The following is a 25197-nucleotide window of genomic DNA, read 5'->3' on the forward strand; positions in this document are numbered from 1 at the left end:
TTTGTTACCCTAGGACTTGTCTTAAGTAGTTCTGGGTTCTGAAAATCTTTTCCAGAACCTCTTCATTTGCTGAACTTTTCATATTTTTATCAACTGCTACATAACCATTCATGCATATAAGTAAAATACAGAATTGATGCCTGGATATATTTCCTTTGCATTTCTTTTATAGCAACCAATCACATTACAGTGATCAAATCTTTCCATATTTTCTTATTTCTTTGGAAATTACAGTTCTGAATAAAAAAATGGATCATTTAGGGTGGAAAACAATTGACTATTTTTCCATATAATATTAAACTAACACATTGGGATTGTAGAAAGTAAAATTATGTTTTAACAGTATATATTTACTTTTTTAATGGAAGCATGCCCCTAACTTGATAATCTATAGCAGAGGCTGTAGGATTGATATATATTTATATATATGTATATTTGTACGTATATAAGTGTATATATATGTACTTCAGAGGTATTTCCATATTCAGCAATTACACAATGTCTAAACTTTTTGTTTTCCCAGAGGAACTTGTAGGTGGAATTTACTAATTTACATATTTCTCCCCCTGCTTTCTTTCTCTTTCTGTTTTTCAGCCTTTGCAACTAGACTGTGAGCTTTGTGCCATAGTGTCAAACTCAGGTCAGATGGTTGGCCAGAAGGTGGGAAACGAGATAGATCGATCCTCCTGCATTTGGAGAATGAACAATGCCCCCACCAAAGGTTATGAAGAAGATGTTGGCCGCATGACAATGATTCGAGTTGTGTCCCATACCAGTGTTCCTCTTTTATTAAAAAACCCTGATTATTTTTTCAAGGAAGCAAACACTACTATTTATGTTATTTGGGGCCCTTTCCGCAACATGAGGAAAGATGGCAATGGCATCGTTTACAACATGTTGAAAAAGACTGTTGACGTCTATCCAAATGCCCAAATTTATGTGACCACAGAGAAGCGCATGAGTTATTGTGATGGAGTTTTTAAGAAGGAAACTGGGAAAGACAGGTGAGTCCTCTCTGAAGCAGCCTCGTTGTCTTTTATTATCTTTCATGCTAAATCTTTGCTGAGTCCTCTTTCCAGCTATCAAATGAACAGAGTTATGTTTTAAACTGTTATGTGTTTTTGGCTGTTTTGAAACCTTGACGAGCCAGCGGTGAGGTCCCATTTTTTTCTGCCTATACTACCTTCCATTACCTCCACTTTGATTGGCTTGAGCCTTCAAAAAACACTGGATACTTCGCCAAGATATCTTTAGATCTTTTCTTGTTTATCTCCATTTGCTGTTGAGTAAGTTGGATTTCAGCTGAAAGAGGAAGTCTACACATTGCTGTTTCAAAACAGAGAAATGTTAAGGATCTTTAAGATTATGCAGGGATCTAAACTCCTCTGGAAATTCTGGCAAACTTTTACCTGAGACCACAAACAGAACAGGCTATTGATTCTGTGATAAGATTACATAGCTTCTTGCATGCAAATAGACACTGTGATCTTGAACATCATAACTTGGTATTTAACTTGTTAAGCAGAAGACCATATTGAAATTATACATCACTTAAAATCATTAGCAGTTAGATTCTTGAAGAGAAATGAGGTATAAATATCATTCACTCAATTATCCAAAAACCAATTTGCATTTTGTTATCACATCTCCTTCATCTGCAGCGTTCTGTAGACCATCCTTCCCACTTCCTTTTCTTGAGTCCTGCTTGGCTCATTCTTTTCCTTCACCTTCCTTCTCCTATTTCCACTCTTTGCTCCCTCTCCAACTCCCCATCTCCCATTTAACTGTAATTGCCTGCCATTTGTTCCCCTCCTCAGAAAGATGATGGCATTACAAATCAGTTGCTCTTGGTTCATGTATCTAGCTCTAATAAAGAATTAAGGAAGATATTGAAACCAATGGCTAAAGTTTTAAATTATTTGTGAATGTTGCTTATTTGTGGAATGCCATGGATAAATTGAGCATCTGCTATAGTTCTAATATTAGCATTCTGATTTCCTCAAAATGTATATCTTTCATTATGCAATATTATCAAATTGAAACTTTTAACTATATTGAGGTAGGTGTGTATGGCGAAGAGGAGGCATTTCTGACATCTCTAGATATGATTTGAATGCTGACAATTACTTAAATATCCTAGGTGGGCTAACTCTCCCATTGATAATGCGAGTTTATTTGAATTTAGCATTTTCTACTTCTGAGTACCAAGAATGCACAGCTTCATATGAAATGTAAGATGGAAATAGCCATAATACTAGTGCCTTTCTACTGGTTAGAGTTAGCAAGAAGAATCCCAAAGGTTAGATTTTAATCAGTGTAGCATAAACTGTCCAAAGAGGCAAGTGGTTCAGATAAAAGGAGTCAGTATGGTGCTTCAAAGAAATACGCTCCCATGTATTACCATTCTATATAAATATGACCATTCTCAAGGGGGTTGGGGAATTTTTGGTCTCTCACTAGCCCTGAGCAATGCAATTAACTAGATGTATCAGATTTTCATTAGAGCTAACCCTCAGGATATCCCCCAGTCATAACTGTAAGCCCTAGAATAATTTGGGGGTATCAGAGAAGAGCTCAGCATGCTGTTGGTTCATGTTTTATGTGTTTATGTCATGTTGGCTTTTGCTGTGAGCTTTTAGGGAGACAACAGCTTCACAGATGTGTAGATTGTACAATAAGAACAAGGAGGGGATAGCCCTGGGAGATCATTTTTCTCCTGGCTGTGATGAAGAAAGCTGTTTGTATAGTGGGAAAATTACTTGGTAACTTTGCTCATTTGGTAAAATTAATATGCAGGTATTGCTCAACTGGTAGAGTTAATAAAATTAAAGTTAAAAAAGCCAAAATGATTTTGTGATGCACTTTTTTTTCTGAGTGTATTTCTTTCTGGTTGCTTCACTGAGTACTACAATCAGAAATGAAAAATAGCTATGTTAGTGTTTTAGAAATAGGCAGAATGGATGATTTAAGTAGAACCTGTTTGGATAACAAAAGGTTGGCCAAAGTGACCTCAAAGGCTACTGTGTCCATTATAATTTAAATCTATATCCTGACTTTAGCTGCGCTAAAGACTCTTATTGTGTAAGAATTTCCCATGGTGATCTGACATTCATTGCCAAATTTCAAACAAGTATATATTTTTTAACTTTTCATGAAGGGAAATGTCAAACTTATAAAGTAGAGAGATTACTGGTGTAATAAACTTCTGTATAGCCACCATTCAGCTTGAATAAATATTAACTCATGCCCAATCTTGTTTCTTCTATGCCCCTACACAGTTTCTCTCCCCCCAAGGATTTTTTGAAGTAAATCTCAGACATCATATCATTTCATTCATACATATTTCAGTGTTTACCTCTAAAAGATAAAAATCTTAAAAATAAAATACAATGCCATTGTCTTACACAAAAATCAACAACACACTCTTAATATCATTGCATGTTTATTCAGTTTGCAAATTTTTCTGATTGTCTCATTAATATATTTTTAAGCAGTTAGTTTGAATCAGGATTAGCGTAAGGTCCATTCATTTCAACTGAATGATATGTTTCCTGTATTTCTCTAAACCTGTATGGCTGTTTCTGTCTCTCTCTCTCTCTCTCTCCCCATGTTGTTGAAGAAACCTAGGCATTTTCTTACAGTTTTCCACAATCTAGATTTGCTAACTGCACCCCCATGGTATTTCTTCTACATTGCTATTGAGGCTTGATTGGATTCAGGTCCAATTTTTTTGCCAAGACGGTTAGGTAGTATTTCTATCAGTAGAAATACTCTCTAGTTTTCTTTCTTTTTCTGTCAGAAGACATTAGTGATTATTGTCTAGATCCAATAATTTATTAGGGTTGCAAAATGGTTACATTTCATCATATCTTTTTTATTGATTAGCTGATATGCTTTATACATAGAAACGTACCTTCAGTAGCCGTTTGGTTACCATGAGATAGAAGACATTACTGATCCCTTCTCTTTGTTTACTAGCTTTAGTGCATCGTTCCCTTGCAGCCACCAAAAGTGACCAGGAAGTTTATTGTTATTAATGTTTACATGTTAACTTATAGATTTAAACATATTTGAAGTATTTTAATTTATTAAAATTATATCTTTATGCTCATATTGTCCTATTTTGGCCTGTGGGAATCTCTTCAAATTGCCTTTGAGTCCTTTTGCTGTGCCCTTAGTGGCATAGATTCTTTGCTTCCTGATATGACAAGATGTTTCAGGGTTTTTTGTACATATCCTGATGCAGGCCTGGACTCAGGCATTTGTCCAGAGAACTTCAGTTCCTTTTAGTAGTTAATATTATGAGTTCAAACTGAAACTTTCAATTCAGATCCAAGGCCACCAGGTTTTTTTTTACAACATCTATCTTACATCTGTTTCTTCTTTCTACTATACTGACAATCACAGGTTCCAGAGACACCAGTGTAATTATTCATCTGTTTTATCCCACAACACACACACAGCAATCTTATAAGAATAACAGCACAATGAGCAATATAATTACTGTAAACATTTTAAGATTATTTTGCATGAAAGAAGTCATTTTAATGGCAAGTATTCATGTGGCTCTATGCTTACAAAGTGTGTGTCAGTCGGATACTTCCAAAAAAGTTTTTAATCTTTTTCTCCTAAGTAAATATGACTAAGTTAAGTGATGGATATCATTGCAAGCATGAGGGACAAGAGAAGAAGTGGTGGCCATTTAATTTTACTTTTGTTGTAAAGCTATTTTGCTTGGTTTGTCTGTACTTACTGGAACTTTTTTTCAAGTACTCAGTTTCATCATCACGTTTTAACGGAGAGATCATGTCACCGAAATTGTGGATAATTTATGGAATTAAAAAAAATATGTCACTAGTAGTTAAAGCAATTCATGATAGGAAAATGATTACATGGAGTTCCTCAAAGAAAAATTTACTTCTCAGCTTGCTTCTTCAAATTGTCAAAATTCTTTTTTTAAAAAATATAGCCCTCCCATGTAAGGCAGGTGTCTTTTCATTTTTCCAGGGATTGTGTTTTTTGTCTTAAGGCATTCCTCATTGAGGAAACATGAAGTAGTAGAAGAAATATGTACACTGTTAAGTGTCTTAGAATAAGTTTAGACCGACTCACAAGCATATTGCACTGCCTTTTCAAACCAAATGAAATTTAATTTGCTTTCTTATCAGTTACTTCTATAATTATTTGGCTTGTCAATTAGAGGATGACCTCATGGTAAAGACTAAGAGAACAGAAAAAGAAGGCTTCTTGACCTTTCTGTCTTCATTTTCTGGGGCCCAGTTTTCTTTAGAATTCTAGGTCAGTCGGGTAGTGGCCACCTTTATATTTTCACTTACCAAATATATTTCTGGAAAGCAAAAATTGTGAATTCTACATAACTTTCATTTCTTCCATAAACCTTTGGAACTAAAGATCTTATATTCAAAGCAATCTGGACCAAAATAGCTTTTTTTTTTCTGCTTGGACTGATTGGTATGCATAAATAATATTAGCCTGCTGACATTCACACGTTTGCATTAATGCATCTTAAGACTGAAACACCCTGGAGATGCTGCAGAGCTGACAGTGGCACATGGCGCCACACTCAACATTGAAGAATGTGACCGTGCGCCTGGCACTTACAGATGCAAAGGGAATATTAACTTTTCTGGAGAAGCAATAGAAAGACAATATGAGATACTCTATTTTCCTATGGGCAGGTGGGCAACTGAAGCTTGCATTTCACTTTAGAAATACGCTGGCAAATATAGGCACATTATTTAATTAAGTAATAATTGAGAAAGCTATAGTCCCCATTAAAAGAACAAAGCTATTTCTGGGCTGATAAAGGACTCTGAGCTGCCCTAAATAGGTCTTAATTAGCTGGCACCAATGTGGCTCCGCCTTCAGGGAAGGATGAAGTTAATGAAAGCTAGCAGCAGATAGAATGGATGTTTCAAGATGTTCCTGCCTCAGGTAAAGACGATGAGAAGAAAGAGAGTCACTTTTAAGGATCATTTAGGAAACAGGATGCACAAAAGTCACTTTCAGAAAACACAAAAGAGGACACTGATTTGTAAATACAGTATCAAGATCTCTACCTGGCTAAGCTCTGCCAGCCTGCTCCATCCACCCCCACTCAATCTTAAAGAGAGAAAAAGAAATCAGTGATCTGTCATTCCTCACTGTCTTTTGTGGTGACAGTTTTATAAGCTGGCAAGGGTTTTAAGGGCACCTCAGGTTTTACTATTTCAGCTTGGCCATTTTGAAAGTTTCTTGTGCCGTTGCATGACCAACAATGGAGATTAAATTGGCTATGATCCCTTAGGTTTGCAAACCTTTAGTAGTATCTAGAGTGGGAAGGGATTTCGAGCCTTTGTCCCTGAGAATTCGGGAACCCTCTTCAAGTCCCCTCTGTCAGTATACAAATCAAGCTGCCTCAGCAAATACAGTACAATGAGGAAGCAGGGACAAAAGAACAAAAATAAAACAAAACAAAACTAACATGCTTAAGAGTCAGCTACAAGGCACAGAAACGTGCCTAGTTCATCTAAAAAAGTACTATTACTATATCTCAATTCCAAATACAAAGATGTCTGATTATTCATAACTCAGAATATATAGCTCCTAACCCCAGGAAAACTTGGACCAAGAGAAAATAGGCAAAGTAGGAAAGTCTTAGATTTGAAAGACAGGACACAGTACTAAAAAGCAGTATTTTCTTTTTGAAGATGCTCTTTGCAAATATAGCATCTCAGCACTTTTTCAGCAGCAACGTTGACACACTCCTGTTAAAATGAATTAATATTCCCACCCTAGCTGATGTATTTGGCAGGAACAATGAATTCACACCTCAGTTGTGGGCAGACCCATAGGACTCCTGAGTCAAAAAGCATAATAAGGCCATCCAGAGCTGTGTTTTCAGGCTAACAAGCATTGAGAAACAGGGGACTTCCTTTTTCCTATTATTTATGATGGCATTTAGTGACCTACCTTGGGCCTCCTCTGTAGTACACATGTGCTGGAAATTAAAAATTCAATAAAATGAGAGGGAAAGATCTATTTTAATAATGGGGAGCTAGAGGGACATTTGTAATTTATCAAGATATCAGTACCAACCTCTCATGAGTTGAAAAACACACACGTGTGCCCATGCACACATACACACATACAGTGTGATGTATTTGGCAAGACAATTCAGTTTAGGATTAAAACAAGAGCAACGTATTTTTAAAAGGAAGACTGGACAGACCATTGGTGACTGGGGAAATCAGGACTGGCAAGCAGTCTACTTCGGGAACTGAGGTTCTCCTGGGCCAGAGGATGTGACTGAACAGAATGGCCAGAGGCACAGCCAGATTGTGCTGTATAGAAAGTCCCAATAGACACTGGTGCAGAACAGTCCCCTCAATGTAAAGGCCTCTCAGCACCACAAAGGCTGTGAGACTCAAAGATAAATAAGCTTTAAATTATAAACTTCATTAAAATATATCCAGGCTTTTAAATTTTATACAGGATTTAAAGATTTTTTTTTCTTATTTACTGTCATGGGACTTATCCGTTAAGTTGACTTACTGCCCTCTTATAATTTGAATTTCTCCTTCCCTTTTTTTTTTGGATCATCTCTCTTTCTTCAAGTTTAGTTCAAAATCAAGAAAATTAAGAATAGTTACGTATTTGTCTTTAAAATATATGAGCCAAGAGCAATCTCTTTCTTTTTCTTTTCTCTATTCTTAGATGCCTTGACTCTTTTTAAGACAGAGTTTGTTGTTTTGAGAATTTTCATCCTATGCTACTTTCATCTGTACTAATAGATTTTTAATTGCTTGGACAACTATTTCAAAATAACCTGCATGGTGTCTGGAATGTTATAGGAACTCTACAGATGTTTGCTGAATTGAATTTCTGCTTCTCTGCAAATAGAATTCTTATTAGATATGTATTACTGACTTTTTCCTTAATAAAGAGTAAGCCCTCTAGATCAACAGGGTACTTTTCAAACTTTAATATGCAAGTCTCTGGCTGACTGGGGTAATTGGGGGCAGGGCCTGAGAATTTGCATTTCTAACAAGTTTCCAGGCCAAGACAATCCTGTTAGTCTTCAAATGGCACTTTGAATAGTGCTATTAACAAAGCTACAAGATGGTGTTTCATTGTTTCTTGTACCAGGTAAATAATAAGTCAAGAATAGCTGTTTCCCAAATAATTTGGTAATCTGCTTGTACTTGGAACCCAATTTTGTGACCCTGCCCTATTCCGTAGTCAATTAATAACGGGACTCAGAAGTCCTTAAGAATTCAACAAGGGAGTTATTTATCTGAATTTATTGTGTTTATTTGTCCATTTCTTTCACAAACAATAAATTTCCTAAGGATAGGGAGTATGTACATCTCCATTTTAATCTCAGACTTTAGCATAGTGGTGGTTTGTCACAAAATACAGTACCAAACAAATGTGTTGTTTTCATTTTACTTTTTACAACTTAAGGGCCCATAGATGTTTCAAGTTTCCTTGAATCGACCTCAGCAATAACTCATTTTCTTTCTTCTATTACCACTACCACTGTTCTAGTTTAAGCCTTTTTTACCTCTCACATAGGTGAATACTAATTTAGTTCTGCCTCTCTGTTTTTTTGCAGAGATATTTCCCTCTGCCTAAATTGCACTTCTTTTTATCACCGTGCACATAAATGCAGCCCAATGCGACCAAATCAGATGTTACCTCTTTCATGAAGCCTTTTGTAATATCCCTAAGTGGAACTCTTATTTCCTCTGAAAATCCATAGTGTTATAGACTTCTTTTTTATAGAAATCTTCACTTTCTACCATGTATTACTATTTACGTCTAATCTCTCCAGAAGGTCCATTAACTATTTGAGGGAATACCAAACACCCTGATACAATACTTGTCTCTAATAGGTATTCAGTAAACATTTGATGGGTGAATGGATAAACGAATGAATAAAAGAAATAATACTTGATAGTTTCTTTAAGTTTAAAAGTCTCTTTGCCATTTGTTGCAATACAAGTGAATTTCAAAACACCTTTATTCAGTCTATAAGGGTCACGGTAATGATAAAAAGGCAAGTTCTAGGATTGGATTTTGATAGAAAAGTTTCCACAGTTCTATTCAGAGAGACCACCCCTTGCTCTGTCTTACCCAGAGGTTGGCAAATCTATTACCTTCTCTAGGGTTTTTTGTGATTGGGTACCGGGTTTTTAATAAGTTACTGACAGAGTCATTCCTCAAATACAGGTTTCCATTTTAGTTTCACTTCGGTTGTGAAGTAGGTTCCAAAACTTCACTCACAATTCTGTGAGCTGTCAGTTTCCTGGTGAGAAAACAAATCCTGATACCCAAACCAAATATTATACTCTTGGGCCTTAGGAGGCAAATACAGCCACCACCACAGAAGGCAGAAAATGAAATACCAAAGTAGAGGAACTGAAAAGTCTAGTAAAACAACCTGAGCTTCACTGCCGAACTTTATCTTTTAATTATCTTCCAAAAAACATTTTCTTCTTTGATAACAAAGAAAGTGAATTGCCTTACTTTTTAAATAACTGTATGATGAACATAAAGAAAAGGAACAATTTGCAGTGGTGTCTTCCAACACACTGTATAAATGGTTGATGAATTCATACACAGACTTAGAGGGAAATTAATGAAAGCATTTTTAACATAATTCAGATCGTGCCACTCTTCTGCTCAAAACCCTGCAATAGTTTCCCATTTTCCTTAGAATAAAAGCACAAATATTTACAACTTCCATGATTCTACCATGAAAATACTTAAAACTGAAATCCCCATCTCACATTCCCAATTTTCCTTATCTTATTCCACTTTTCCTTTTATCCCGCAGAGGATTGTTTACCTTCTAACATTCTCCCTAGCAAAGTTATTTATTTTATTGCTTACTGTTTTCTCTGTGTCTCTCCCAGTAGGATATAAGTTCCTTGAGGGCAGGGATCACCGTCTGTTTTGTTCACTGATGTAGCTCAAACGCCTGGAATAGTGCATGGTATGTAATAGATACTCCCTATTTGCTGAATAAATAACCTAGAGATGGAGAAACAACTTAACTAAATAAAGGATTCAGGCAAACTGGAAAAAACTTCTTAGGTCAACCAAAATAGCTTAAAAAGAAAAAAAATGCATTCAGAAACAGTACAATTAAGTTACATGTTTCATGTTTGTTCTCCTGTTGTTCTGTGAAAGGGTACTAGGATGGGAGCTCTCATGTCAGACAGATATCATTTCACTCAAGGAACTCGTCTGACTGATTTTGATCCTTTAGCACATAGACCACTTGTGTTTACACAGAATTGACCAAATTACCTGATTTCTTTGGTGTCCAGTAGAAACAGCAGAAATCTCTCATTGTTACTTGGATTGGTAGAACAGTGGTTCTTACACGTGAGCCTTCATCGGATTTAACCCGGAGTGTGGCTAAAACACAGATTTGCCAGGCTGAGCCCTAGAGTGTCTGAGCTGGTACTTTTTGGGTGAAGCCCAAGAGTTTGCATTTCTAACAAATCTCCAGGTAACATTGTTGCTGCTGGTCCTGGGACCACCTTTTGAAAACTAATGTGGTAGAAAAAGATTTTGAGATGTCAGGAGTCATATTCAATTATTTTGAAAACATTTGGTCCTATAATCTTTATACTATTGGTGTATTGTAGGAATATCTCAAATTATATTTTTGTTATGATACATTTAATGGTGAGGAATTTTCTAACCTCCTGTGAAAATCCTACTGCAGCTCTGGCATTTTATTCTTTACTTTCTTAAGATCTCACTTCTCTGTAATTATGGCAGATGGTGCTGCTCATTAGCTTATCAAAAAGTGATACTTTATCATTCTAGACAGAGAGACAAATCATTCTGTTCTCTGACTTTCCAGTCAAGAATCAACATTTGGGTGTATGTTCAACCTACTATTTGCGTTACAATTTTGCTCATTAGGTATTTATTACCCTCACAATGGATGAGCTAGTCATTTTCCTTCTGTCATGTGGTTCAGATTAGCACTGTTTGACAGCTGCCATCATCACAGCATTGCCTCCACTAATACGCAATTTCTCTTTTGCCTGAATTATCTAGGTGAGGTGATTATCTAGAAAGTAAGGTACTAAATAATATTCCATTCTCTGATTCATTATGTCATAAACAGATAACTGTGGTCATTTCCTTGCAGCTTCTAGTTCTGGAGTTGGCATTCCTGATCTATGAGAAACAGTGAAACTTGCAGACAAAGAAAAGCAATATTATGACCAACTTCAAGCCTTCTTTTTCTTTTATTGTATGTTTCCCTTACAAAGAAGGTAGAATGAGGAAAGCACATTATTTAATGAAAAGTGTTAAAAACAAAAACAAACAAGACTGAAATGCTTAATGAGATACTGGCAAAGTGGGTGGGCACCCTATTCCAGAAACATAAAAACCATGTGAAGCAGAGAACTGATTAAAATTCAGGACCTGGGGAAAAAAAGTCATATCTGAAATATTCAATAATTGGAGCAAAAACATACTTTGTTTTTATTTATAGTCTTCACTAAAAGGAGAATTAATGTTATCACTAGATAATTTTCATAAGGCACTATTATAGGCGTGTATGTAACATCAGTCTTGTGATGTGAATAGATTGTTTTCTCCTAGATTGCTTCTCTACACCGTTTTTATATTGAACTTGTGAAATTTTCTTGATCTTTTGTTGATTGGAGGTTAGGAGAGAAGGGGATATAGTTGGGGGTTTCTGGGAAGGATTGTCAATCTGTCTTAATTTTTCTGGTTGGCAGTAGATCTTTGACCATTAAATCCTTATTAACCAAGATGTAGTGTCCCACAGTATATCAGCTGCGTCACTGTGGAGGCACAGAAGCTCTGAAGGTAAATACAAAACAAAGAACGGTTGCTATTTCAAGGTGACTTTTCCACCACATGGTCTATATTTCTGATATGTTCTGCAGTCCTAATCTGTGAGTCCATAACAAATATAGTTGGTTTTATTTAGAAGTGCATTAGATTTTCTTCCATCCATGGAACAGATTTCACTTTTGCTTCATGGCGATTATAATTAATTTGCCCTTTATCTTCTCTTTATCTTTACTTCACTCATTACTCATATGATAGCTCCCCATCCCACCTTAATTAAGAGAGAAGACCCTTCCAAAAGTGAGCCATTTGCAATCCTGTTATCTGGAAAGAGATACATAAAATGTATTTAAAACAGAAATAACTGTATAACTGGTTCATCATATTTCCTTAGCAGGTGGATTCTTGGTGGGCAGAGAGCATGTTTCTAGTGTTTTTGCTGCCAAGCACATTGTGGGTGTTCCATAAATATTAAATAATAAGAAGAACTTCCTAATTAAGATGAACATTTTTCTCTATTAAGCAGATGGTGCTCAATAGGAGTAGCCCATTATTTACAAGTATGACACAAGGTGCTGGCAATTGTTTGGGAAATGTCGCTCTCACTTCAGATGCTGATTATATGTTAAAGCAAACTTTTGTGACAAACAGCTTAATCAGATCAATATTAGTTAATCTTTGTGATAAAAACTGTGTCTGGAGATGGACTTTGTGTGTCTGTGTCTGTAATTCTGCTGTTTTGATTGTTAATATTGGCTTCAATGATAAAAGTATTTGTTGCTATTCGATGCGAGGCAAGTTTTGGTAACTCTTTTTGTACCTGATTGTACCCATAGGCTCACCATTTGATTTGAATTCTCATCATTGCCTGATTTCTAAAGAGATTTTTCTTTCAAGTCCTTTGAGTGTCTCTTTGTGATTACTAAAGCTAGATGTTAACACCTCCATGATATTTGCAATGCTTATATTCATAGCTGAACCCTCGGTGGGACTGAGGAGAGTTAATTAGGCATTCCCAAAATACACATCATTTTATGATTTTGCAGATCACCCCGATGAAAATAACAGTCTAATTTTGTCAAGTCATGTAAATTATAGTGAGAGGGATGATGAGAGTTCTCAGTTCTTTGGAGAAGTTAATTTTGTTGTCAGCATATCCACATTTCAAAAATCACAAACCACAGGAGGAACTTTCTAGCACAAGTGAGATTTGGTGATCAGATACTGTTTTCATTTCCAACATTTGCCTTCTGTATAGGGTCTATGCAAATAGGGGCTTTCAAGGATGTAAAAGTAGCAGCTTTCCCTATTAGGAGCTCAGCTAGCAGTTGCCATGCTTTCTCATAAAAGACAGAAAACATCCTGTTTACTAACATATACCCATACACCTTCACCCACGTACACTCACACCAAACTCTTCTATTTAGGCAGAGCTTTTATTTTGGTTTGAGACAGACAGCACAGAAGTGTGGCTTTATTCAAGTCTTTTGCAAACATTTTTTGAGCACATAGTCCCTGGGTGCTAACTAAGTGTCAGACGTTGTCCTAGAGGTAGAGAATTCACCGGTATTTGAAACACATTCTCTAGTTTTACTGGGAACTCATCAGAGGTTCTGACATATGTTGGCAGATGCTTTGCATCTGGTCTCACCTCCTTATTTTTAATATTTATAAATCATGCTCATCAGGATGTCAGTAGATAGGAAATGAAAGCAGCTGAGAAACCCTGCCAAGACAGACCAAATCCCAAAGTGAACTAAAAATATGTTGACCACAAGGATGTGCAGCGAACCAAGATGTGTTCTTGAGGCAGCAAAAGTAAGTATTGTGCCAAAATCCAGGATTTACCTCATTGTCAATCGATGGGCTAGAGATTTCACCTGTGTTCCCCATACGCCTGATAAGAAATCAAGACCCTGTGCTTATTCTATAATCCTGGAGTCTGCCCAGAACATGAGCTCATAAATATGTTAGCTTAAGTAAAGTTTATGATAATATAGAAGATGAATCATCTTCCTATTTTGAAAAGCATATATTCTGTAACTCAGTATTTCTGGAGTCCCTCCAGATGTCTACATGACTTTCTCCCTCATTTTCTTTAAGTCTTGATTCAAATGTCACCTTCTCAGAAAGCCCTTCCTTGACAACACCATCCCCTCCCCCACCTCCGCCGCAACATGCTTACCAAACTCTTATTTTCCTTGATGTCGCTTGTTATGGCCTGATATATGTGTGTTTGCTCCTGTCTGTCTTCCCTTACTAGACTAAGCACCATGAGTACAGGACTTTTTGTTTACCCAGCACTGTTTCTCTGCCCCTTCGAATAGCATCTGACACGTAGGCGACATTCACTACCCAGGTGTCGAGTGGACTATGTGAGGCTGTTAGGGTTTGTTAGTTTGTTAATATAAGAAGCAACATTAATCCAGAACTCTCAGGGTCAGACCAGAACTTAGAAAGCTCTACTCTCCTGTGTCCCAACATCTTCCTCACCTATATTCCTTTGTGCAATTTTACTACTGCAAGCTTTATACTTTGAAAGACGTTATCTACACAAAACTACATTTGTTAAGTGGTATTTCATTTATTTCTCCATTTTTGTAAATCTGAGACAAATATAGTCATGCATTGCTTAATGATGGGGATACTTTCTGAGAAATGCATCATCAGGCAATTTTGTTGTGGTGGGAACATCACAGAGTGTACTTAACACAAGCCTAGGTGGTATAGCCTACAACACACCGAGGCTGTATGGTATAGCCTGTTGCTCCTCAGCTACAAACCCATACCCCATGTTACTGCACTGACTGTTACTGTCACTGTACTGACCATAGGCAATTGTAACTCAATGGTAAGTATTTGTATATCTAAACATAGAAAGGATGTAGTAAAAGAACAGTGTAAAAGATAAAAAATGGTACACCTGTATAGAGCACTTACCATGAATGGAGCTTGCGGACTGGAAGTTGCTCTGGGTGAGTCAGTGAGGGGTGAGTGAATGTGAAAGCCTAGGATATTACTGTACACTATGGTAGACGTTATAAACACTGTACACTTGAGCTACACTAAATTCATTAAAAGGTTTTCTTCCTCAATAAATTAACCTTACATACTGTAACCTTTTTACTGTATAAACTTTCTAATTGTTTAAATTTTTGATTTTTGTAGTAACACTTAGCTTAAAACACAAACACATGTACAGCTGTACAAAAGTATTTTCTTTCCTTATATCCTTATTTGATATGCTTTCTTCTATTTAATTTTTTTTACTTTTTAAACTTTTTGTTAAAAACTAAGAGATAAACATAACATCAGCCTAGGCTTACACAGGGTCAGGATCATTAATATTACTGTCTTGCACTTCCACCTCTTGTCCCACTGGAAGGTGTTCAGGGGAAATTACACTCATGGAGCTGTATAGCTGTCATCTCCTCTGATGACAGTGCCTCCTTCTGGAATACCTTCTGAAGCACCTGTCTGCAGCTGTTTCACAGTTAACTTTTTTTTAATAAGTGGAAAGAGTACCCTCTAAAACAATGATAAAAGTATAGCATAGTAAATACATAAACCAGGAACATAGTTGTTTATTATCATTATCAAGTAGTATGTACTGTACATAATTATATATATGTGTTATACTTTTATATGACTGGAAGTGCAGTAGGTTTGTTTACACCAGCTTCACCACAAATACGTGAATAAAGTGTTACACTATGATACTACAATGGCTATGACGTCACTAGGCGATAGGCGTTTTTCAGCTCTGTTATAATCCTGTGGGCCACTGTTATAAAAGTGGTCCATTAGCTATGCGGTGCATGACTGCGTAACTCCCATCAGAGATTCTGATAACCAGGGATCCACACTGAGGTGATATCGTTCAATCCAAAACAGTGGATGTTTCAATATGATATTGTATTGGGTAAATAAATGATTACTGTTTGACTTTTTGGAATTTCATACATAGCTCAAGAGTCTCTATTGCCAACCTCATGGTACGAGAGATCTCAGTAAAGAAACTCAGAAATGAGCCCAACACACTCATTTCATGGGTAAGGAAACCTGAGACCAGGGAAAATTTAGTGACTTCCCTGAGGTTCCACCACTTGTTGTGACACTTCACTCCCAGGGTCTTCTGAATCCTAGATCAGTGCCACATACGTTTACGGGTCCACAAGGGTCTCCACCATTGAATGAGCACCAGCTGCAGTAGTTCTCAAACATGCTCTGTGGACCGCCTGTTTCAGAGTCTTCTGGAGTGTCCTGCTAAAAACAAGCCTCTCAGTTCTGTGGAGTCAGAATCTCTGGGACTGGATCTGTGTTGAATCAGCTCCCCAAGTGTATCTTACCCATACCTATGCCTGACAACCAGTGACCTATTATGGGCAAAGATTCTTGATTATCCTCCACTGGAAAGCAAAAATTAAAACATTTAAATCATATCACCAAACTATATGAATACATGTTTATTGAGAATTTGGGCCAACAAATTTTCTCAGGGAGGGATACTAGGCCACATTAAAATCTGGTTAGTTGACCCTCAAGTTAGATAATACAAGCTACTTTGAAATTTTGCATTTAAATCTAACTAGTTCATTAATTTCTTCCACAAACTTTTGTAGAGTGCAAGATGCCAGGGATTCAAAGGTAACTGGGTCAGCCCCAGTATGGGTAGGGGAGAAAGACAGGGTTTCGTAGGGCTACAAGGAAGCCCTAAAGGGCTTGTGTTGCCTCCATATGAAGCCTCAGAACCAAGTAATGCAGCCGGCTAAGGTTAGGTGTTTAGCAGGCCACATTCCTAAATCTGTTTGCACTCCTGGACATCTCTCCAGTCCACCAAATAGTGTCAGCCTTCATCCAATGAATAGGGAGAAGGTCTGCTAGTTCTCAGAGGTAGTGGTTAAAAGCAAAAACTCTATTAGATGTTATTATTACTTTTATTATTGTTATAAGTTTCAGGACCCACATCCGGCCCTCTCGTTGCCAGAATCACTGTCCAGTCACACGGCCCTTTGCCTTTGTTCTAATAAATTCCCCCCACTCTTCATCGTCTTCGGGGATGAATCATACAGTTCATCAGCATTTTACTTCTTGACATACAACCCTGAAATTGAACAATTCAAAAAATTTCCGAGAAATGGCTTTGTGGGATTTTAATTGAATTCTCTGAATGGTGAAAACTGTTTAAGATATTTTTCAAGGGCTAGGCTATTGAATATTTTATACCGTGGAAACAGTCTTGTACCCGAGTTGAGGATATAAGGCCACAAAAAAATGAGGAAAATTATACTTGAGAAAACCTTGTAAACCAGAACTTCTCATAACAATATTAATATGTTATTTTTTCTCCATCTTGAAATTTCCTCAAGTGTGTGCTGAATGAGCTGGCTTCACGGTTGTAGTTTTGTTGTTCTTTCCATGTTACTCTGCAGTTCTCCCTGTGGCCATGGTATCGATTTTAACACTGTGGTCATCATTACAGGGAAATGGAGGCATTAATAACTTGGTCTCTATGGACAGATTGTAATAGAAAACCTTATAAATAATTGCCCACTAATGGGAAAATTGAAAATATGCACTGTATTATAATGGTCATAATGTAATCATTAAAATTACAATTATGTGACAATGAAAGAACTCATTATACATTAGTTTATCTTTACATAATGTTAATAGCTAATGAAAGTGTGACAATTAGATCTAATTAAGTTTAACAACATTTCTGCACTTCTTGTAAATGGGCTATATTTTTCTAGAAATTGTATATATTCAGACATTAGTGAAGCCAAGGTCCATCTCTAATATGAGTTTTGAAATGTAACCATCAGTCCTATGAAAAACCATAACTTAATGCCTTTTTGCTAAATGAGCTGGAAGTGTGAGTTCTTGCTAAGGGTAGCTTATAAAAAGTTTTCTTGGACTGTGTCATGAGAGCTAAAATATACTTTAGCTCTTCTCCTCCCACTGATCAGTGTGTGTGTGTGTGTGTGTGTGTGTGTGTATGTACTTGACTCAGCTGTGTTTTGTTTTTATCAATAGAATTGCTATACAAAATTCTCAAGTTAGAGGTTAAATTTGGGTTATAACAATGGATGGAGCAGATGCTGGTTCCTTGCCATAGGTTGTAGCACACAGCTATACCATAGTCTATGAATATCTGTGTGATCCAGGCCAAGTGTAAACTCTCTGTGCTTCACTTTTCCCATGTGTAAAGTGAGGGTGAAAATAAAACTATCTACAGTCTATAGTTTTATTAGAATTAAACTAAAAATTTATAATTTCTTTAGTCAGTGTTAGTAAATATTACTATTATGAATTATTTTATATCCATATTATGATATCAAAAGAACAATTCCAAACTAGTGTCACTTTTCCTCCACTGACATTTTATTCTATATTTAGATAACCATCCAGATTTTTATTTTTCCCTCCTTTAGAAAAGTCATCATATGCATCACCCTGACAGCAGTGTACAGGCCTTCAGTATGTGATCGGCATAGTCTCCAGAATGGAGTTTCAAGACTCTTGAGCTCCGGAAGGCATTGGCCAAGTTACCAGGGTTTCTAACTGCTTGGGTTTCACTTATAGAAAAATAGACTATGAGGTGTTTTTCAGACAGCAGGATGACCCTTAGCCAATGTCAACAGTCTTGGGTCATAAGGAGGCCTCAGGAATCAGAAGCTGTTCAAGGAAAGCCAGATAGAACTTAGCAAAATCAGTCAATTGCATCTATCCTTCCAAAAAGCGATAACACTGGTCTTTGTATTTCTCCTGTTCCTTCTACATGTTCAGCACAAATGAAACATTCCCTCCTCAAAAGGACTCATTTACTCCCATTATGTCAACCGTCACTGCTACAGTTGTCTCCATCTCTGATATCACTTCTAAACATTGGTCTCTTAAAGTAGGTTGGCTATTACGCATTTTCTATATGAAACTCAATCTATCTAAACTTGGCTCGTCTTTCCAAACCAACCTCTAATTGAATTATCAAGTCCACAATCTCTTGCTTCATAATATCCCTTGATTATATATTTTATTTCTATTTCAAGGCTCTCATCATCTCATGCCTAGACTATTAAAATTTTCCCCATCTGTTCTCACTACTTCCCATCTTTTGCCCATCAATCTCTCTTTTGTATTTCTACCAGATTAATCTCCCTAAATCACTTTTGCATTTCATTCACCTACCCACAGAACTTTGATGGCTTCCTCATTGCCTATAGTACCTTTCACCTGGCATCCTTGTCCCTCTAAGAATTTTGCCCAACTATTTCTCTAAGTTTGTCACCAACTAGTCCCTACAGATATCCTCTAGCCCAACCAAATTGCTCTTCTCATTATCCCTCAATAGACATTCTGAGCCTTGCTACTTTGATGGCTCTGTTTCCTCAGCTGAAATGCTCTTCCTTTAGTACTCTTTTCATATAAATCTTATAAGGCACAGCTCAAGAGTCAACTCTTTCATGCCACTATCTCTAACAGCCCCATTGTCCCCGCCCCCCATGAATTCCTCAAGCATTTATTTTTCCTGCCCTGTATCTTGCATTGGTACAGGCTGGCTCAGCTATTTCCTATCTTTTACATATGGTTCTAGCTGGCCAAAGGGATTGGCAATGTTGAAAGCCCCTCAAACATGTCTTTCAGCTCTCTATGCAGAGTGCTCAGTGTATATTATTAATAGATCCTTAACAAAAATTTGTTGATGAAAATGTCAATCTTGTAAGCACTTGGAGACAGTACTCAAAAGCCTTCTTGAAACTACTGTTGTCTTCCTGGAGCTGATTTTATACTAAGAGGTTATGTTTTCTGAGCCTCCTTCTTAAAGGAGACTCATAAAGCTTCTTGGTAGAATCAAGCAAAATCCCCTCTGTCCTGCACTCAAAGACCTTATTTTTGGGAAAGTATCATTTTAGCTCAGAGTTTACGAGAAAGGACAGACAGATTCCTGTGACACAGGGATCAGCCTCCCATCCCTGGCAGCCCCCTCTCCTGCTGAGGACAGCTGTCTCATACTCCCATTTTAGAAGGCTCTTAACTTGCCTTAGGTCTGCTAAGAGCAGGTGCTGGGTCATGTGTAGCTGATGCCACTAAGCAAACCCCAGAAACAACAGCAGGTGAACACTGGGTATTCCTGCCTCACCTTTGTCACCAACTGACTGGGTAAGCTTGAGCAGGCAGCTGGCTTCCCACTGTCTCAAATGCTTTATTTCCTCTGCTCTAAAATGGGTGAAGAGTTCCAGCATTAAAATTTGATGAATTTTTTTTTAACTCAGAGGCTGGATAAAAATTTCATTTTGATTAAAAAAAAAAAAAAAATCAAGACAAGTCCACCTGATTTTTTGTAGTTCTTCATTTCATAGAGGCAAATCCATCACAAATTCCCTTTCTCTCTCTCTTCTCACAAACACACACACACACACACACAGAGCCACACACGTAATTTTCTGTCAAATCAGTTTTTCCCAGAAATCTCTTGCATGCTGGGTTCTCATCTATGTGGAAAGAGCTACAAATGAAATAGGATGTAGGAAAAGAACAAGAAGCTGACTCCCTTTTAAAAAGTTATATTTAGTTAGTTATTTGGGAGGGGGCTTGATTTTTTTTTTTTTTTAGACTATATTTTTTTAAGAGAAGTTTTAGGTTCAAGCAGAGATGAGAGGAAAGTATAGAAATATCCCACATACCTTCTACCCCTACAGGACTCCCCCGTTGTCAACATCCCCCCATGTACATTTGCTACAATTGATGAATCTACTTTGACATATCATAATTTCCCAGAGTCCATAGTTTGTGTTAGAGTTCATTCTTGGTGTTGTACATTCTATGAGTTTGGACAAATGTATAATGACATGTATCCACCATTATAGCATCATACAGAAGAGTTTCACTGCCCTGAAAATCCTCTCTGCTCTGCCTATTCATTCATCCCTGTCTGCCTCCTAACCCCTGACAACCACTGATCTTTTTATTCTCTCAGAGTTTTGCCTTCTCCAGAATGTCAGATAGTTGGAATCATACAGTATGTAGGCTTTTCAGGCTAGCTTCTTTCACTTAATAATATGCATTTAAAGTTCTTCCATATTTTTTCATAGATTGATAGTTCATTTCTTTTTAGCACTGAATAATATTCCACTGTCCGAATGGTTTATTTATCCACTCACCTACTAAAGGACACCTTGGTTGCTTCCAAGTTCTGGCAATTATGAATAAAACTGCTATAAACATATGTGTGCAAGTTTCTTTGTGGACTTAAGTTTTCAACTCCTTTGGGTTAAAAAAAATTGTTTGTTTTATACACTGAAAAATTCTGGCTGAAATATGTAGCTGAGCTGCCTTCATTGATTTGTTTTCTTTTATAATACTGAGTGGTTTACCTTTATTGAGTTACAGATATTTAGTATAACTAGAAGGTTTTTTCCCTTTATTTGTACCATCAAAAATGTTTTTATTGTTTAATGAAAATACAAAAGAAAGGAATCTGCCTATCCCCAAGCTTCTACAAGTGGTCTTTGAGGGTGAAATATGAGGCCCTTTCCATTCTCATTATGTTTCTTTTCTGCTGTGGCAAAGACCTTTTGCCATCCCTCCTGCTCCGACCTCTTATGCTGTCTTTCTCTCCTCCTTCTTTCCAGTACCTGCTCACTCTGTTCCCTCTCTCTCTCTCTCTCTCTCTTTGTTCTTTTCCAGAGCTCTTGCCTCTGCCACTTGTGCTTTTCACTGCCATTGTTTTTTGAGTCTGATTTGATCACTGTCTTTTCTTTCTCCCTTTGAAAGCATTCTCTGTCCTGTGTATTTTCTGGGCTTCTGGTGATGTTTGTCATTCGGGTTAGATTTTGCTCTTGTTTTGATTTCATTTTTTCATCAGATTTTTTTGTTTTTGTTTTTGTTTCTTTACTGTGAGAGAGAAAAAGATTTTATCCTCACTCTTATTCCTGGTTTTTCTTTCTGCTGTGCTCTGTAATGTGGGTATGCAATATGTTTTAAAGTCCAGAAGGATAGTTAGCACAGTGGGTGGTGGGGCTATGTATGATTTCTGCCTACTTTGTTGCAGCATTCTATATTTTCTGACATTGTTTCGTGGTGCATATGTACAAATATTTATCATTAGAAAGAAAAAGCAATAAAACTATTTCTATTTTGACAAGGAAAATAATCTTAATGAGTGCCTGGCTTTGAGTCTTGCCTCTAGCTCTCCATGAAACATCCTTCTTTTTTTTTTTTTTTTATCTGTCTTCACCACCAGGCATAGCCATAATGGCTGGCTGAGCTGGAGATGGACAGCGGTCCATGGGGATTGTGAAAGTGATCTGATGGTTAGCAGGAACCTACAAAACTGCAAGTCATAGGTCACTTCTGTTGATTCCCCAAGGCTAGGCTCTTGCTGCCAATTGCTCTGAAATGGAAGAAATGCAGGGAAATAGCACTGACTGCCTTATGAAGTCTCATACCCTTAGTCCAACATGATAATTATTTTTAAAAGCTGCTGATGATAGTGGATAGGGGTGAAATGTGATAATGCTTATTCATTACAATAGCATCATGCTGTAATTGCAGAGTTTATTTTTTATTTTATCTACTTATTCATTCATTTATTTGTTTTAGCGCTATTATTGACTACTGCATGCTCATTTAAATTGCATGACAAGTGATGCTATTTGCTCCATCTTCACAGATAACTTCAAAAAGCAAATTATAGAGGGTCACCAAGAAACTAGGGGGACAGGTCACTGAATAAAATGCAGGCTCCCCAATTTCCTTCTAACTGGTATAATCATAAACACAGGTTAGTATTTTCTAAAGTGGCTGAAATCAGAGACAGAAGTGATAAACTTTGGCCAGCTAGGAGGCCAATGGTTACATGCCTGTAAAGTTGTTGTCACTCATTGTATTCACACTCCATTATGAACACAGACATAGTATTTCATGGCTATAAACTATCATGTTCTAAGCGCATTGGTCTGTCAGGCTATTAACAAAATGTAAGCTTCTATCCTAAATAATCAAGCTTACATAGTATGACAAATCAGCATTTTATTTATTAATATTTATGCAATAAGCATTTATTGAACTTCTACTATGTGCTAAAAACCCTGCAACAGTGAGAAACAGACATTTTCTTAAAGACCTTCTACTCAGGAATGCAAATATATTAACAAAGAAATGCAAAGCAGGATTATAAGAAACTATTTTCAAAGAGGTAGCTATTTACAGGATAGAATAGAGAGAGAGGTTAAAGTTAAAAAGTTATATTAAATCGTTTTTATTGTCATATGAACAAAAGTGTCTTCATGTTGAATTCACTACAATTGGCTGATGTTTGTGTCCAACTGTGTATTATGAACCGTTACGGGAAGATGGCTTTTTACTGCCATTTTATATCTTTGATAATTCTTATATAGTATTCTTAGTTACTTAGTTTCTCACTGTCTCAACTTCCTTATCTATAAACGTGAGTTAATAATTCCTGTATTCAATATTCAAAACATATAAAGGTAAGGAATATTTGAAAATATATATCAAAGAGGTGATTAAAAATATCAAGACTATGAATCTAAAAACAATTTGAGAATACATATGGAATGAAAGGTATTATAGTTATTAGCTTGTATACAGGGAAAACAAGTGATTAAATATATGCATATTTTGAAAGAAAAATTTATGAAATAAATATGTGCATGTGGCAAAAGGGTGAGAAACATCCAGTATCTGCTCTTTCTGAAATAAGGAACGTTCTTATTCAGTTGCTAGAGCAAAGGTTAAAGGGAGTTTTAGAGGCTTGACATTCCCATGTTTGAATGATAGATCATAGATAATAGTTGTCCTGAATACTGGGTAAATAATTGAATAAATCTAAAAATGTGAAGTGCTTTATCCTGCGGCGCTGGTAATACTCTCCCTGAATAATGTTATTTGGCCAAAGATAAAAAGACTTAACTATAATTCCCCTAAAATTAAAAGGACTTTTTTTCTTCCTGAAAAAGTAGTTTTCATAGGATTTGGGTCAATATTTCAGTGTAACTTCAAACTAATAACAGTTTTGATGTGTTCATGGTTGTATTGGTAAATTATTTTCAGTTGATAGTTAAATATCTACAAATCACAGAGAATATCAATCAACAACAAGCCTATTGACTTATGCTTCACTCTTTTCTAAAACTCCTCAATATGGAGTAAAAACCAAAATCACTTTCTTCATTTTTAAAACTCCTTTGAATAAAATTTTCATCCAATTTGGTTTGTAGTAATGCATTTGAATACAAAAGTATAAATTTTCTCTGTGTCAAGATGCAATTTTCTAAACTCACTTAAGCTTGAACTGCTAATAATTAAATGAGACCCAGTTCTAAGATAGATTAAAGGACAGCTGATTGAGGATGGCAGTAATTCCTGAAGGGTCTGAAAGTCCATCAGAATATCACATTTAGGAACTGCTGGTCATTAAGGCATTGAGGTTGTGAATTTAAGTCTAAAAGGACATTGCTTTCTTTTAGAATGAATTAGCCAGTGTTATCTTTGAGGTATCCTGTGCCACAGTTTTTTAATTTAATGAGGGCTATATAACGCTTAAGAAATCAACGTTTTTATTTTTTACCTGTTTGTGGTGCATCAGCCATTACTTAATACATTACATATTGGAAATAAGCTCTTACCAAAAGTATAGTGGTTATATAAATGTTAGGGCTTTTTTTTTTTTTTTTTTTACTGAGGTAAAATATACATAGAAAATTTACCATCTTTATCATTTTTAAGTGTACAGTTCAGTGATAATAAATACATTTATATTCTTTTTTTCCCTTCATTCTTCCTCTCCCCTCCTTCCTGGCCTCTAGTAGCCACCACTCTACTCTCTATCTTCCTGAGATCCACTTTCTTAGCTCCCACACATGATTAAGAACATGTGATGTTTGACTTAGTTCACTTAACATAATGGCCTCCAGTTCCAACCATGTTGCCACAGATGACAGGATTTCATTCTTTTTATGGTTCAATAATATTCCATTATGTATATATACCACATTTTCTTTCTCTGTTCATCCATTGATGGACACTTAGGTTGATTGCAAGTCCTGGCTGTTGTGAATAGTGCTGCAGTAAACATGGGAGTGCAGATATCTCTTCAATGTACTGATTTTTTTTTCTTTTGGATTTACACCCAGTAGTGGAATCGCTGGATCACATGGTAGTTTTCTTTTTAATTTTCTGAGTAACCTGCATACTGTTCTCCATGGTGGCTGTGCTAATTTATATTCGCACCAACAGTATACGAGAATTCCCCTTTCGCCACATCCTCGCCAGCATCTGTTATTGCCTATCTTTTTGATATAAGCAGTTTTAACTGGG

At 36.5% G+C, this 25197-nt stretch overlaps 1 protein-coding gene across 1 annotated transcript in view; it reads left to right on the forward strand.

The window, feature by feature from the left end:
* The first annotated feature begins 620 nt into the window (after positions 1-620).
* The window catches only part of ST6GALNAC3 (ST6 N-acetylgalactosaminide alpha-2,6-sialyltransferase 3), a 196089-nt gene continuing 171512 nt past the window's right edge, over positions 621-25197 (forward strand). Inside the window, exon 1 of the mRNA XM_069478098.1 lies at positions 621-1004. Within this exon, the coding sequence (XP_069334199.1) occupies positions 646-1004 (359 nt within the window). The 5' untranslated portion in view covers positions 621-645. The remainder of the gene's footprint in view (positions 1005-25197) is intronic.

The sequence above is a fragment of the Eulemur rufifrons genome, chromosome 8 (genome assembly GCF_041146395.1).
Source record: "Eulemur rufifrons isolate Redbay chromosome 8, OSU_ERuf_1, whole genome shotgun sequence".
NCBI lineage: Eukaryota > Metazoa > Chordata > Mammalia > Primates > Lemuridae > Eulemur > Eulemur rufifrons.